At 57.8% G+C, this 14854-nt stretch overlaps 1 protein-coding gene across 7 annotated transcripts in view; it reads left to right on the forward strand.

Moving 5' to 3' along the window:
* The window catches only part of LAMB3 (laminin subunit beta 3), a 41306-nt gene that overhangs the window by 23652 nt on the left and 2800 nt on the right, over window positions 1-14854 (forward strand). For 6 of the 7 annotated variants that reach the window (XM_039565262.1, XM_039565258.1, XM_039565263.1 and 3 more), the window contains 16 exons: window positions 4569-4683; window positions 4861-4934; window positions 5377-5556; window positions 5899-5962; window positions 6248-6423; window positions 6642-6765; window positions 7047-7235; window positions 7317-7472; window positions 8014-8210; window positions 9059-9170; window positions 9588-9960; window positions 10405-10565; window positions 11560-11768; window positions 12742-12945; window positions 13564-13708; window positions 14518-14725. In XM_039565262.1, the coding sequence (XP_039421196.1) occupies window positions 4569-4683; window positions 4861-4934; window positions 5377-5556; window positions 5899-5962; window positions 6248-6423; window positions 6642-6765; window positions 7047-7235; window positions 7317-7472; window positions 8014-8210; window positions 9059-9170; window positions 9588-9960; window positions 10405-10565; window positions 11560-11768; window positions 12742-12945; window positions 13564-13708; window positions 14518-14725 (2687 nt within the window). The remainder of the gene's footprint in view (window positions 1-4568; window positions 4684-4860; window positions 4935-5376; window positions 5557-5898; window positions 5963-6247; window positions 6424-6641; window positions 6766-7046; window positions 7236-7316; window positions 7473-8013; window positions 8211-9058; window positions 9171-9587; window positions 9961-10404; window positions 10566-11559; window positions 11769-12741; window positions 12946-13563; window positions 13709-14517; window positions 14726-14854) is intronic. The other variant, XM_039565264.1, reaches the window with a different exon arrangement.

The raw sequence follows: 14854 nt of genomic DNA on the forward strand, positions 1-14854 counted from the left end.
CTCAGGCATTCAGGCACTCCCTGCTGTTTGCTGCAGGGATGTGCCCCTACCTGCCGAAGAAAAAGCCTAATTCCCATTTTTTTTCCCTCCTCCCTTCTCTGTATCTCATTTTTTTGGCCACAGGGCTGCAGATTGACACATGCTGGGAGACATCTCATCACTGCCTTGCAGCCGAGCTGCAGAGGCAGCAGGACCCGTGTGGGGTGTGGGATAAGCTGGTGCGGTTTGGGGTTTGCTGCCTGTCATCCTGGCAGATTTTAGATGAAGTTTAGCTGATGTGAGAACAGATGGGGTGAGGAAAACAGGCACCCACGTGCTTGCTTTTAAGCAAGGGAAAGGAACTTTATTTCCTTAAACCCCATCCATGGGATGTTTGTCCAACTCGTGTCTTTACCCCATCTCTGCCGCCCACTCTGAATCTGGGGTAAAACCAAGCTGGGGGGCAGAGGCCTCTCTCTGTGTTTTGAGCATAACCTTGGAGCTCATTTTCAGTGTCATTTCCAACCAGCCAGGCAAGAAGTGCCACTGATGTCACGGCAAAGAGAATCTCAGGCCCAGGGTGGGATTTTGGAGGGTCCTGTGCAGGGCCAGGAGCTGGACTCAGTGATCCCTGTGGCTCCCTTTCAATTCCATGATTCTGTGGTATATCTGTGTTCCAAAACTGAATCCCAGTCCAGTTTAGTGAGTACCAGTTGCTCACTGGGAAGTATGGGCAGAGCCACGGGAACTTCTGCTGCCTTTTCCCATGGAAAATGTATGGATTTCTTCACAGGCATGACAAGCCCTGCTCCACGAGCCTGGCACAGCCACGTCCTGCAGATAACAGTGCTGGAATAGAGAGCTGTCCTGCAGAAAACGGGCTGGAATAGGGAATTACATCACTTGGCTTTGCAGGTGCCTTTGTCCCCCGGGTAACTCGTGGCTGCTGCCCACCCTATTGTTTAATAGCCCTTAATCTCTGTGTGTGTATAAATTCCCACTGCCTTCCAGATTGTTCCGAGATAAACTTGGAATGGTAATTGCTGTCCCTATAGGATATTGGTTGTGCAAGATCTCCCTGGTGGGAGGCTGAGTGCCAGGAGCCTGGCTGGCACAGTGCTCGCTCTCCCTGCCACGCTGCAGGGTCAGACATGGGACCCCCAAGGTCTCCACAGGGATGAAAGGTCTCTGTTCTGTGGCTGCACAGCTCAGCTTCCCTTTCTGCTGATGAATAAGTGCAGTTTATTTTGGGTTGTGCCCCTGTGCCAGGAGGTTTGATTTCAAGGGCTCTCTGCTCGTGTTCAAATGGCAGCAGGAGCTCCTTAAATAACTTTGGGCAGGGGCCATCAGGTTAAAGTCGTTGGAGCTTTGCTGCCCTGCATGAGCAGCGGAGCAGAGAGGCTGCTCAGGAGCCGGGTCACAAGTCAGGGCAGGAGGAGAGCAGCACAGACCTGCAGAAGTGTCACGCTTGGGCATTTTCAAGTTGTTTTTTGTGGACTTTTCTCCCCTTCCGTTTATTTCTGAGACATGGCTCTATTTATTCTGAGCACAGCAGCTTTCCCTCTCACACAACTGTGTTGTGAATTATCCTTCAAAAGTCTGGAATGAATTTCCCTTAATCCCAGGACTTCCTTAACCCATCTTTTGGGTGACTCTGGAGTAGCTCGGAGGCACAGAGGGTGAGAAATGATTTCCTCGCAAACCCACAACCTCTTTTACCTCCCTAAAACGGCTTTTTCAGCCCCCACCCCTTCCCAAGCACAGCCCAGTTCTCCTCTGCCTGGCAGGAAGGGAGGACGTGCTGGAGAGCCAGCGCTGCCCCGGGGTGGATGACCCGGGGTAGATCCCAAAACCTTCGCTGCCATTTATCACGTAGTGCTGCAGCCCTCTGTGCTCCTGGCCCAGCTCCCAGGGATCCACTGAGCCCTGGTTAAAAAATAAAAAGGGAAAGAGCTGGAAAAAGGTACGTGCTGGTAAATCCCTCCGCATTTTGGGCTGTCATTTTTGGTAATTGCCTCTGTCCCAAGGAACTTTGAGACACATAGTCACAGCTGGTGAGAGCAAATCCTGCTGTTGTGCAATACGGGGTTTTCACAATTTACTCCAAGGACGTGAAATGAATTTGGCTTCAAGTATTAATTTTAGTCTTAATTAAAAAACTGAGAAAAGAAAAAAAAATAGGAGATTTTTGCACCCAGCACAGCCCTGGGCTGCCTGGGAAGGGTTTGTCTCACACAGTTGAAGCTTCTTTTTGACTCAGCACCACGTTTGAAGTGGGGCTGCAGCTGCACTGTCGCTGCTGGAGAGCACCGGTGTCCCTGGCTGTGTGAATGATCTCATAAGTATGCACGAGTCAGTCCTAATGAATAATTTAGCCAAGATTAACCTTTCCCCTTGAAGAAAGCCTTCCCTTCTCCTTTGCTAAGCACGGTCAGAACTGGTGGGAAGTTTAATCACCGCTGGCAATTGTTCAGTAGATTATTTCTGTGGATAATTCCTGCAGCTCCCTGACAATTTGCTGCTCGTGGCCATTATCTGGAATGAGTTCTGCCTAGTCCTGATTAAATTATTTGTGATTCTCACTGGTAGAGCCAGGGAAATTGCATGATTATATATTTCCAGTGCTCTGTTTGCTTACTTAGCGATATTGTTATAAATATTGTAGTTTGCCAGCTCCTGTGCTGGGGTATTTATAGACAGAGAACATAAAGATTGTGGGGAGTATTATGGAAACAGATGGGTTCCAAGTGAGGATCTCACTGTGCACCCAGCTGGGGAAGGGTTCCCAGGCCTGGGACAGAGCAGAAGCAGGCCTGGGCTGTGTTAGGAATGAAACCTCAAATTAATTTTTGTAAACCACAAATTAATTTCTAAAGGGGAAAGCAGAAATTGTGGTGCCACCGTGGCCCAGTGGCTGCCACCTCCTGCTGCTCTCTGGAGCACAGACCTGTCCTTCCCCCAGCCCTAGGAAAGGCCCTGTTTGGGGTTTGGGTTGGAATTGGCTCCTCTGTTTTAAGCATCCAGTGGAAGATTTTAGCACGGAGGTGGCTGTAAAAAGCTCCTTGTCACCCGGTGTCCCTGCTCAGCCACTGAAAGCTGATCTTGTCACTGGGGTCCCAACATCCCTGTGCCTCTGGTGTCACCTTAAAGCCACTGCAGCGCCTGCCAGCCTTGCAGAGGGGGATCTCATTGCTTCCCCAGTGCCAGCTGTGCCCCTGCCAGACCCAGTCCCCCAGACCCACTTTGCACCCAGGGTGACCTTTCTGAGCCGTCAGGGCCAGCTCCTGCCATCTCTGGCAAATTCTGCTTGATCCTCTCTAATCCCTCAGGCTCCGGGATGTGTCACTGTGATACATGTGTCCCACTGCTCCATTTGAGAGGCCCCTCAACAGCTCAGGCCGCTGACAGCTCAGAATCCCAGAAGGTTTGGGTCGGAGGAGATGATGTAGTTCCAGTGCCCTGTCACGGGACACCTTCCACCATCCCAGGTTGCTCCAAGCCCCGTCCAACCTGGCCTCAGACAATTCCAGGGATGGGGCAGCCACAGTTTCCCTGGATAACCTGTTTCCACCAGGCTGGAGGTGCTGAGCCCTTCATTTCATGCCCTGAGCAGCATCTTTCCCCTCCCAGGGCCTCTGCAGTCCCTGGTGTTCACTCCACTCCAGAGCTCCAGCCGGGGCCTCCCTGTGTCCCCCCAGGACGCTGCTGTGGGCTCTGGCACCATCTCCTAATTCACCATCCCCCTGCCCTTCCCCACCTTGGCCTCACCTGGCTGTCTCCCTCCCTGTTACCTGGTGGTCCTCGCCCAACCTGCTCGCCCACCCCGCGCCTGCCTCTCCCCTTGGCCGCCGTCCAGCCCTTCCCCACTCCTGGCTCTTGCTCAATCTCTTTCCTGCTGCCTTCTGCCCATGTCTGGGCCTGCTCCGGAGCCCCGTGGTGGTGGCTGCAGGGAGCATTGCCTGGTTAGCCACATTTTGGGTATTTGTTTGCTCCCAGGGGACCGTCTTCTCCCGTCCCCACATTCCCCGTGCTAAATCTCTGTTTACTCCTTGGGTTACTTGCTCAAGTGAAGGGCTGAACTTTGAGCCACTCGACTTCCCACCCCCTGGCTTCTCACCCACTGCTTGCTCCTGCTCTGCTCCCAGGGGAGAGACCGGTGGCCGAGGATCGCCCAGAGCCCTTGGATAGGAGAGAAAGGCCCTTCTGTTCACCAGACAGCCCCTGGCTGTGCGGAAAGGGCAAACCAGTCCTGAAAAGCTGCAAAAGGCTTTCTATCAAGAGTTGGCATTGTGGAAACCAGGGGCGTTGCTTAAAAACCGCAATTTTGATGATTTGCCAAAAATCTGTGTTAGTCAAAAGCATTTTGGGTTTAGATTTTAGTCCATAAAACCTTGAGTCGTGATTTTTAACGAGGTGTGGATGGGAGCACTTGAGGCCTGCGTGTCATCGGTCTGACTGGTCATGGTCCTTCAACTCTCTCTAAACGAGCTGTGCTGATGCTCTCTGCTGCTTAAGGAGCCCACCCTGCCTTTCCTGCTCATCCCTCCGGGATGCTGGGATGGTCACTCCTACTGTCCTTTCTTTTGCAGTGGAGCATGAAATGCTGCAGGTGTGACTCAAGGCTGCCCCACAGCTACAACGGGCACCGCGTGGAGAACGTCCTGTCCTCGGCCGGCCGCGCGCGCTGGTGGCAGTCCCAGAACGGTGAGGGCCACCGGGGTCACCTGGGACACAAACTCCTGGCAATAACCCGCCCGAGGGGAGGAGGGAATGGCATTGAGTTCTGTGGATGGGGAGGAAAGAAGGAAAGGACTGGCCTGACTGTTTATTCTCCCCATGTCCCCAGTGTGTCCCTGTGACGGTGCCTCTCTGTGCCCGCAGGTGTCGAGCGCGTGTCCCTGCAGCTGGACCTGGAGCAGATGTTCCAGCTGGACAGCGTCGTGCTCCACTTCAGGGTTGGTGTCTCTGGGCAGCTCCTCTGCTCCTGAGGAGGCCGTGAATGGCACTGGAGGGGCCCTGCTGGCTCCGTGGGTGTGGGGATCTTGAGGCACAGCTCCCTTCAGGCTCCTGATAAGAAGCACGCCAGAGTCTCTGTCCTTTTCCCCTGATTTTTATGGCTGTTCCCGTGAGAACTGGGAATTTCATTCCTTTGGGGGGTGGTGGGGCAGGGTGGTGGGTCCCCATCCCAGGAATGTCTGTTGAAAAGCCTCCTTGGTGCAGGTTGTGTGTGCTGGCTGCAGCAGGGCTGGCCTAGGTGTGAGGGACCCTGCAGGGGATGGGGATTGCTCCAGCAGCCTGCAGGGAGGAGGAGGGACAGGTAGTGCCAGGGCAGGGCCTGGCCGGGGCTGTGGTGTCACCCCGTGGTGCCAGCCTGTGGTTCTCTGTCCCTGCCCGCAGTCGCCGCCCGCAGCGATGCTGATCGAGCGCTCCGTGGATGCCGGCAGGACGTGGCAGGTGCTGCGGTACCTGGCCTCCGACTGCGCCGCCGCCTTCCCCCGCGTGCCCCCCGGCTCCCCCGAGGGCTGGCAGGATCCCCGGTGCCAGGAGCTGCGGGGCCACCCTGTGCACGGGGGCACGGTAGGGATTTGGGGTTTGTGGCAGGGACCCCCTCTTGTGGCCCTGGGTTGGGGTGGGTGGCCTGGGAGTCTTGTACACCTGGTGAGGGATGTGGCCCGTGGCCACCCAGCACTGCTGAGGGCAATCCTTGGGATTCCTGCTCCTCTGGCAGTAAATCCTTTGCTGCTCTGTGACACATGAGGTGTTGTGTTGGTTTTCCTGCAAAATCCTCTGCAGCTCCAAAGGCTTTCCCTGTGTTTAGTGATGTTGTGCAGAGGCAGGTCTGGAGCACACGGTGTCCCAAGCAGGAATAGAGAGCAGCTCGAGTTTCCTGCTTTTTAACCTGGTGTTTGTCCCTCTAAGGTGAAATTCAGTGTCCAAGACCTGGGGTCTACAACCACCTCCTCTTACAGCCAAGCCATCGAGAGTAAGTGATGGGCCTCCTTCAGAGCTGAGAAAGGGAGAGAGGAATGAGGCTCCTCATGGTTCTCCCTGCAGTGAAGGGAAGCCCTGAGCTGGGGTAACCCCTGGGGGACCCTGAGCTGCCCGTCCGGGGCGTCAGGCAGCAGCGTTTGGTCTTTGCTGACGGCTCAGCTGCTGCTCTTGTGCCAGTTCCTCCTTCCCTTGCTCCAAGCCTTCCCCACCAACTGCAAAGAGCTTCTGCTGGGCACCTGCTGCCCCTCACATCACACCTGTCCCCTGTCCCCAACAGAGCTGGGGCCCTTCACCAACCTGCGGATCAACTTCACGGAGCTGCCGCATGTCCCACGCCAGGGGTACCACTCGCCCAGCACCTTCTACGCCGTGACAGAGATGCAGGTGCTGGGGAGCTGCTTCTGCCACGGCCACGCCGAGCGCTGCGCCCCTGCGGGGGACCAGCACAGCACGGTGAGCTCAGGGCGCCAGGGGCCTCGGCACCAGCGGGATGGCTCCAGCGCCTGCTTGGAGCGCTCCTAGGGATGCCTTGGCCACGGTGCCCAGAAATGGGCTGTGGGAGGCTCTTCAGTGGGCATGAACCGGAGAGGCAGGAGCTGGAGGGGCACTGGGAGGATGAAGCTCTGTCCTGAGCCGCTGCCACCAGGATGGGTCACACCTTGTCTCTGCAGCAGGTCTCTGGTCACTGCGTGTGCCAGCACAACACGGACGGGCCCCACTGCGAGCGTTGTGCCGCCCTGTTCAACGCCCGGCCCTGGGCACCCGCTGAGGACAGCGACCCCCACGAGTGCCAGAGTACGGCCAGTGCTTCCCCTGCCCCAAATCCTGCCCAGCCGTGAGCTCCGAGCCCCTTTCCTGGGACCCTCTGTGGGGTGGGTGGTGACACGGGTGTCTAGGCACCTTTGCCACTCATGGGCTGCACCAGTGCCCAGCCCCCCGGTGCCACTGTGGGGCTGTCATCGGGTGTCCCTGTGTCACACAGGAGCCTTGGGCACCCTCTAGTGCCGCTGCTGCTGCTGCTGGAGGGGTTTGCACGGTGCCGGCTCCAACCGAGCTGTGTTCTGGGATTTTTTTAGGATGCGACTGCAATGGCCACTCGTCCTCGTGCCACTTCGACCCTGAGCTGTACCGGGCCAGTGGCGGGGCCAGCGGGGGGGTGTGTGACAACTGCCAGCACAACACCGAGGGCAACAACTGCGAGCGCTGCAAAACCAACTATTTCCGCAACCACCAGCAGCAGCTGAGCCACCCCGAGGCCTGTCTGCGTGAGTGACATCCCTAAAGCCCCGCAGCCCCTTCCCCAGCCCCTGCGCCCCTCAGCTGGGACATTTCTTGGCCATTTGCAGCCTGTGAGTGTGACCCGGATGGCACCATGCCCGGCTCTGCCTGTGACCCGGTGACAGGGCGCTGTGTCTGCAAGGACAACGTGCAGGGGGACCGCTGCCACCTCTGCAAGCCGGGCTTTGCCCTGCTGACCGGTGCCAACCCCGCTGGGTGCCGCAGTGAGTACCCCTGGGACATTCCCCTTGCCCCCGGGGTGCCCCCTCCCCACCTCTGCCCCTTCCGTGGCCCCAAAAGGGACCCAGGTCCTGCCCAGCTTTGGTTTGGGGTTTTCAAGCCAAGGGCCTGTTTTGTAAAGGTTTGTAAAAGCTCCTTGTTCAGTCTGGGGGTGGTTTCACGTGTAAGTTTAGCAAAAAGCACAGGGCAGGTGGGGTTTGGGGGGTGCAGCTGTATCTGAGTGCCCCCGGGGCTCAGGGCAGGCAGGAGGTGATGCCGTGCGCAGAGCGGGGCAGCAGCACGGGGCAGCCGTGGGTCAGGGCAGGCCTGTGTCCCCCTGGGCTGGAGGATGCTGGGACCCCTTGGGCTCCAATTCCTGCTGCAGCATTTGGGGGGGCTGTCAGAGCAAGGTGCACATCCCTTGAGCTCGGGTGGGAAGGGAGAGACGGGAGAGCCCCTTTGGGTGGCTACTCGGTCCTTCGGGAGGCTGGCCTGGTGCTCTGCGCTCGTTTGTACCAATCCCAAACCAACCCCTCCGCGTTCCAGGATGCGCCTGCAATGCCCTGGGGACACGGCAGGACGAGCCCTGTGACGATGAGAGTGGGAGGTGCTCCTGCCTGCCCAACGTGGTGGGCAGCGACTGCGGGCAGTGCGCGGCCGGGCACTGGGACCTGGGCAGCGGGCAGGGCTGCCGGCCCTGTGCCTGCCACCCCCGCGGCTCCCGCAGCCCCCAGTGCAACCAGGTACCCCCAGCCCGCCCTGCGCAGCCTCGGGGTGACGCCTCTTCCTTCAGCAGGGTTTCCTTTTTGTTTCCCTGTGCTTGCTCCATTTTTTCCTTTCCCGACTCCACAAGTGCTGCTATGAGGGGCTCTTGGGGGCTGAGCTGCACAGACCAGGGTGCCACGGCCACGTGTCCCCTCACTGGGAACCTGTCAGAGCATCAAACCCACCTGTTGGGTGGCTCCTTTGTCCTGTCCCATCCATGGGAACCTTCACAAAAAGAGCCGTGTGTTCCCCAGTGCATCCCACTCTTACTTTCCTTCTCCTAATTCCTAGAAAACACCGTGACAGATTATTCAGGAAAATGAAAGAAGGTGGTAATTACTGAGGCAAGATTAAGTCATTTTAAGAAGGCTGATATTTATCAAGGAAGCCCTAATAAGACATCTTCATACAGGCGAGGGAAGTTAATTATGCTCATTTGTCAATGAAAAGCATGTGTGCCACTTCAGGCTTAAGAGGCAACTGGGAAAATTAAAGTTAAATGTAAAAAACCCCAAACCATGACAAATTCTAAGAGCCTAAGATAGGTTCCAAACGAGCTCAGCGTGGGGAGGAGACCTGAGATGGCAAAGCAGCTGCTCGTGGGCGATTGCTTTGTTTCTGAAACAAGGCTGAACACCCTCCTTGTGGTGCTGGGGCTGTTTGGAGCCTGTTTGCATCCTGTGCCTGAGGTGCAGCCTGGCATGGGCAGTGCGGGCACGGCCTGGGCACAGACTGAGCAGAGGAAATGGTCCATGTGCTGGTTTTGGTGGTCAAGAGCAGCTGAGGGAGAGTGTCCAGCAATGTCCCTGACGTGTTCCCCTCTCAGTTCACAGGACAGTGCCCGTGCAGGGACGGCTTCACGGGACAGACGTGCTCGGCCGTGGGGCAGCAGCTGTGCCCACCCAGGCACTACAGAGATGCACGGGGAGGGTGCACAGGTAGGGACCTTTCCTTTTGGTTTGGCTTGGCGTTTCCCATGTGAAATCACGGATTATCTGGGAAAAGGTGTAGCTGGCCCATGTCCTGACATCCCAGTTCCCATGCTGTTTTGCAAGAGAAATTTCCTCTCTGGAGCAGCCTCCCAGGTCATCTGCAGTATCCACAAATGCCCTCCCAGCAGCTTTGGGCAGGCCCTGGGCCACCCTGGGCTGGCCCTACAGGGTCAGGGGCTCTTCCCATTCCTCTGCCCATGCCACCTTTGTCCCAGCTGCTGCAGGAGCTGGTGGGAGGGGATGGACGTCAGGTTGGGATCTCATTAACCCTAATTAAGGGCTAGTCTTATACAGATATGAAGTTATTCAGCACCACCTTCTTTTGGGCTTCACCTCTCTCTCTCTCCACCTTTCCTGTCCCAGAGTGTGACTGCGACTTCCAGGGCACGGAGGAGGTGGGCTGTGACCAGGCCACGGGCCGGTGCCTGTGCCGCAGCGGTGTCACTGGGCCCCGCTGTGACCAGTGCCAGCGGGGCCACTGCAGCTCCTACCCCGGCTGCCAGCTGTGCCACCCCTGCTTCCACACCTACGACGGGGACATTGAGCGCCTACACCTGCGCCAGGCCAGCCTGGCCAACGCCACGGCGTGGCTGCCCACGGGCGCGGGGGACTCCCGGCTCGGCCCTCGCCTCTCGCAGGCGCTGGGGAACTTGCAGCAGGCACAGGGGATCCTCGGCCGCTCCGCTGTGACACCGCAGAGCCTGGCCCAGGCGGGCAGTGTGCTCGCTGCCATCAGGTGAGGGATGAGTGCTGCCTGTGGGGCACATCCCTGATCTAGGAGGAGCTGCTGGGGTTTCTCTGGGAGCTGCTTGCATGGGTTCTGCTTTGTTCCTGTCCCTGCAATGCCTTGCTCTGCTCACGGAGTGAGCGGGGATGCAGGAGAGCAGCGCTTCCACGTGTGCCTGTCCCGTGCACCCAGGAGGAGTGTGGGCAGGCTGTGTGCTGGCACTCTCAGGGCACATCCAGCATTCCCAGGCCCTGCTGTGGGGGGCTGCAGCCCAGCCCCTCTCTCTGCAAACCTGTGAGGCCCTGGCAGGTCCTCAGCTGTCCCTGGGCTCAGAGGTGCCCCTCTGCCAGGTGCTGGCAGTGCCCCAGCACAGATGGCTCTCTCGGCCCTGCTCTCTGTCTGTAGGTGCTTTGCTCTCTGCTTAATTCACATTTTGTTCTTTTTCTCTGCTAGGGAGCAGGTCCGAGGCATAAATCCTGACCTTCGTTTCCTGGATGACACTGCCTCCCTCTCGAGGGAGCTCGAAGCCCTCAACAGCAGCTTGTTTGCCACCAAGTCCCAGTACCAGAGCAAGAAGACCCAGTTTGAAGCCAGCCGCAGCACGGACCTGTCAGGTACAGCTCTGCAGCTGCAACATCTCTTCATTTGCAGTTATTAATTTACCTCAGCGTGACTGTGCCTGGGGTTTCCCCCCAGATGGGCGGATGAGAAGGAGTTTTTAACCTGCTGTCAGCCTCAGAACAGCAAACAGATCTCCTTTCCCAGTGAGAGGGATGCTTCCAATGCAGCCTCTGCTCCATGACCTGGGCTTTCACACTGCTGGCGTATTTGCTCTGGTGTTTTGGGGCTGGGAGCTCATTTGTGTTCCTGTTCCCCACCAGCACAATCTCTGCTGCCGGGGAGGGGGGGGAAGGGGACAGCCCTGCTGGGAAAGTGTCACTGAATCCATGGCTGAGAGGAGGGAGGTTGTGCACAGATGGAAGGGATGGAGGGTGGGGAAGAGAGCCAGGCGGCTGTCAGGCACTTGGGAGGAGAAGAGCTAATTAAGCCCTGTGATGCTGCTGGTGGCTGCTGCCATGAGATCCCCGCTCCAGCTCCTCTCCCAGTGCCTCCCTGCTGTCCCCTCGCTGCCACAGCACACACTCAGCTTGGGGACGTGCCAGCTGTGCCCAGTGGCTGCACCAGGGCAGTTCACTCTGCACCTCTCTGTCCATGCAGGGCTCAGAGCTCCATGTCCTGGCCACCCTCCTTCCAGCCTGTGCTGGAGAGGAGTTTTGGGGCTGCTCAGGAGCTGGGAAAAGGCTCTGAAATCTGTCCTGCCCTGCAAAAGCCCAGGATCAGCATGTGTGCCTTGGCTGCCTTCAGTTTTGTTTCAGCCTTTTAACCCCAACCCAGAGTTCAGTCCTTCAGGAGACCTCGAGCTCGCTGAAGGAATGGCTGGAAGGTGTTTGGAATTAAAAGGAGTTTTTGGTGATGCCTCAGTGACTAACCCCTGGCTGCACCCCGCTCCTGTGCAGGCAGCCGCTGCAGGGCAGAGCCAGCGCCTCGCCGAGGGGCTGTGCTGCATTTGTGCGTCATTTGTGCCATTTACCGGCTTTATTCCCACAGGAGCCTTCCAGACCATCCGCTCTGCCCACCAGACCTCCAGCAGTGCCAGCAGCCTGGCCGCCGGTGCCCCGGGGCTGCTGGCCCAGGCGCGGGAGAGCCGCCGGAGCGCCGCGGGGCTGCAGCGGGGCCTGGCTGCGGCCGCGGCCGAGCTGCTGGCCCTGAAGGGCGAGCTGGCCTCAGCCCCCAACCTCACCCCTGTCATCAACCAGGTGAAGATGCAAAGTGGGTTTTTAACTTCCCCACGGGGTGTGTGCGGTTTTCGGGGGGCCCTGCAGAGCTCGGGAGGCAGAAGCCTGGCCTCGCAGCCGTGCCATCTCCTCAGGCAGGCCGGCACGGCAGGACAAAGTCTCTGTCCAGACAGACTCAGCTGCTGCTGGGGCCATCGGTGGAGAATTGGCTGAGCAGCCCCTGCCCGGGGATTACAGATCCCAAAGCACTGCCCACCACCCCCTCCCAGCCACGTGCTTTTCCCTCTGGGGGCTCTCTTGTGGCAGTTCTGGTATCTCCAAGAACCACTTAATTTCTGGATGAGGTTTCTCTTATTTCTCCTTCACTGCTTTGTTATTGCCATGGAGATCCATTTCAGTGTCGGTTGCTGTGGAGACCACCAGTCTCTCCTCTCTGCTGCTCGGGGCACCAGCACGTTCCGAGCCGCCAGCCTGGCCCTGGCTGTGCACGTGCCCCTGCTGCAGTGTGAGCTTGGGGCTGACTCTGCCAGATGCTGTGCAGTGCAAACTGCTGCTGCTCTCCAGGGGCTTCTGGCCCAGGTCTCCCCACAGCAAACAGTGCAGGGTGGATGGGTGGTTCTGCAGAGGTGTTTGCTCCGCACAGATGTGCTGTTACTCATTGTGAGCCACTGGGCTTTGGCTCCTGTTTCTGCTCCAGCTCGGGCTGGTGAGGCGATGCTGACCTGGTGTCGCTGGCTCAGGTGTGGGCATCCAGCTCTGCCTGCCCTTGTCCAACAGTGGCACATCTGCAGTGCTTTGGGCTGTGCCACCCGTGTCACTGCCAGCCCCTCTGTGCTCCCTCCTGGTGCCCAGGCAGCTCCTGCAGCTCGAGCTCAGCAGTTCCCAGCTGCCCTGGCCGGGTCTGCAGCCCCTGTGGTTCTGTGTTTGCCCCCCACGGGCACCAAGGGTCTCCAGCCGGGCGCTGCCCAACTCCAGCTGTTCTCTCCCTACCCAGGTGTGCGGAGGGGCCCGAGTGGAGCCGTGCACCCCTGCCCGCTGCCAGGGGCTGCTGTGCCCTCGGGACAACAGCTCTGCCTGCGAGGCCGGCCGGCCCTGCCACGGCCTCTTCCCGCTGGCCAGCGGGGCCCTGGCTGCGGCCGGGCAAGCGGCCAAGGAGTTCGGCAGCCTGAGTGCCCGGCTCCGGGACACGGCACAGCTGGTGAGTGTGGGCACTGCCTGTCCCCCTGCTTGGACCTTTGCTTACCGCAGCAGAGAGTGAGGAATGCCCCACCTCAAACCTTATTTGAGGCTTGATCCTTTGGGTAGCTTCAGAAATCCAGGAGTTTTTGAGTGGGAGGCTCCCTGCTGTGTGCATGGGTCCTGCCTGCCCAGCTGAAGGCACGTGAGTGGCTCTGGACACACCACAAGGAAATCTTTCTCACTCCTGGGTTGGGATCAGTACGGCAGAAGGGGTGGGAATATGGAAAACTCTTGGATCCTTTAGGTGTGTCTGCTCTAGCATTTGGTGCAATCAGGGAGAGTTTGTGTGTTAGGGCTCTTGCAGCTTCTTTCTGTGCCTTGCAAAGAGAAAGTGAGGGTTCAAAGTCATTCAAAATCCATTTCAAAGGTGTTTTTAGAAGCTGAAAGGTGCTGTCTCTCTTTGAGAGCCTCCTTTGCAGATCCAACCCTCAGTCTTTAACATTCACAGTCCTTTAAAGCTCAGGCACAGAGAGAACAGGGAAGAGCATCGTTTCCTTGCCCAGTTCCCTCGGAGCTGCAGCAGGGCTGTGGGCTCTAGGACGAGCAGAAGGCACCATCAGGTCACTGTTGTTTGCAGATTAAGATGACAGAGCTGTCTGCGAGTCAGATCCAGAGCAGCACCCGGCGGCTGGTGGAGCAGCTGGGGGTGACCAGGACGCAGATCGAGGGGGACGTGCGGCGCATCCGGCAGCTCATCCAGCGAGTGCGGAGCTTCCTGTCAGGTACCCCTGGCACTGCAAGGCTGGGGCTGCAGCCTGCTTTGTGCAGGGACACAGCTGGTTTTTACAGTGATCAGAGAATCAATGAGGTTGGAAAAGACCTCCAAGGTCATCAAGTCCAAGCTGTGCCTGATCCCCACCTTGTCACCAGCCCAGGGCACTGAGTGCCACGTCCAGGTGCTCCCTGGACACTCCGGGGATGGGGATTTGCAGCCAGCAGTGACCCGATGCAGAGAGGTTTTCTGGCCAGGCTCAGTGATGCAAACAGACAGATGACCCTTCTCTGGAGCAGGCTGTTAATCAGATGAGAATTCCTTGTTGTCCTACAAACTGATGGGATGACTTATTGTTCACAGACAGATTGTAATAACATAATGAGCCTCCTGAGCATTAGCTGAATAAGAAAATCAGGTCATTTGGTGCTGCCTGGTGCTAATGATGAGTGAAGATATTTCTGAGCTAATCGCTGGGCTAATGTCCCTTGGGCTATGCCTGCTTCTGATTTATTAACTTTTATTTCTGAAATGAAAAAAGGCTTGTCTTGAAACACACCCTCATCTGCTCAGTGAGGGCTGCCTGACTGCTCCGGGCTCAGCCATGGTGTTCTCGTTGCCAAATTCAAGGTATCATTTCAGCTGTTTGCTGAAAGTTTTGCTGGTGTGAATGAGAAGTACATGGAATTCAAAGAGATTAATTCAGAAGGGATGCTGGCAGCTGTCTGGAATGAGACGTGTGTGAGATGTGCATGGGTGTCTGCCCTCCTCCTCCCTTGCATTTGCACTCCCACCTTTCCTGATGCTGTCTGTCTGCAGACAAGGACACGGATCCTGCCTCTATCCAGGAAATCAGTGAGTCAGTTCTGTCCCTGCGCCTCCCCACGGATGCTGCTGCAGTCCGGAGGAAAATGACCGAGATCCAAAAGCTGGCGACGGAGCTGCAGTGCCCGGAGGACATCCTTGCCCAGACGGCCGAGGACATTGCCAGGGCGAAGAGGCTGCAGCAGGAGGCAGAACAGGCCAGGTCGGTGGGGGTTCAAGGCCTTTGGCAGCTGAGGGTCCCTCGGCTGGGGTGGAACTGGTGGTTCTCAGCTGGGTTCAAATCTCGCTCTGCCTGAGCTGTCCTGGCTTGCACAATCTGAAGTTTTAGGCC

The sequence above is a fragment of the Corvus cornix genome, chromosome 26 (genome assembly GCF_000738735.6).
Source record: "Corvus cornix cornix isolate S_Up_H32 chromosome 26, ASM73873v5, whole genome shotgun sequence".
Classification (NCBI taxonomy): domain Eukaryota; kingdom Metazoa; phylum Chordata; class Aves; order Passeriformes; family Corvidae; genus Corvus; species Corvus cornix.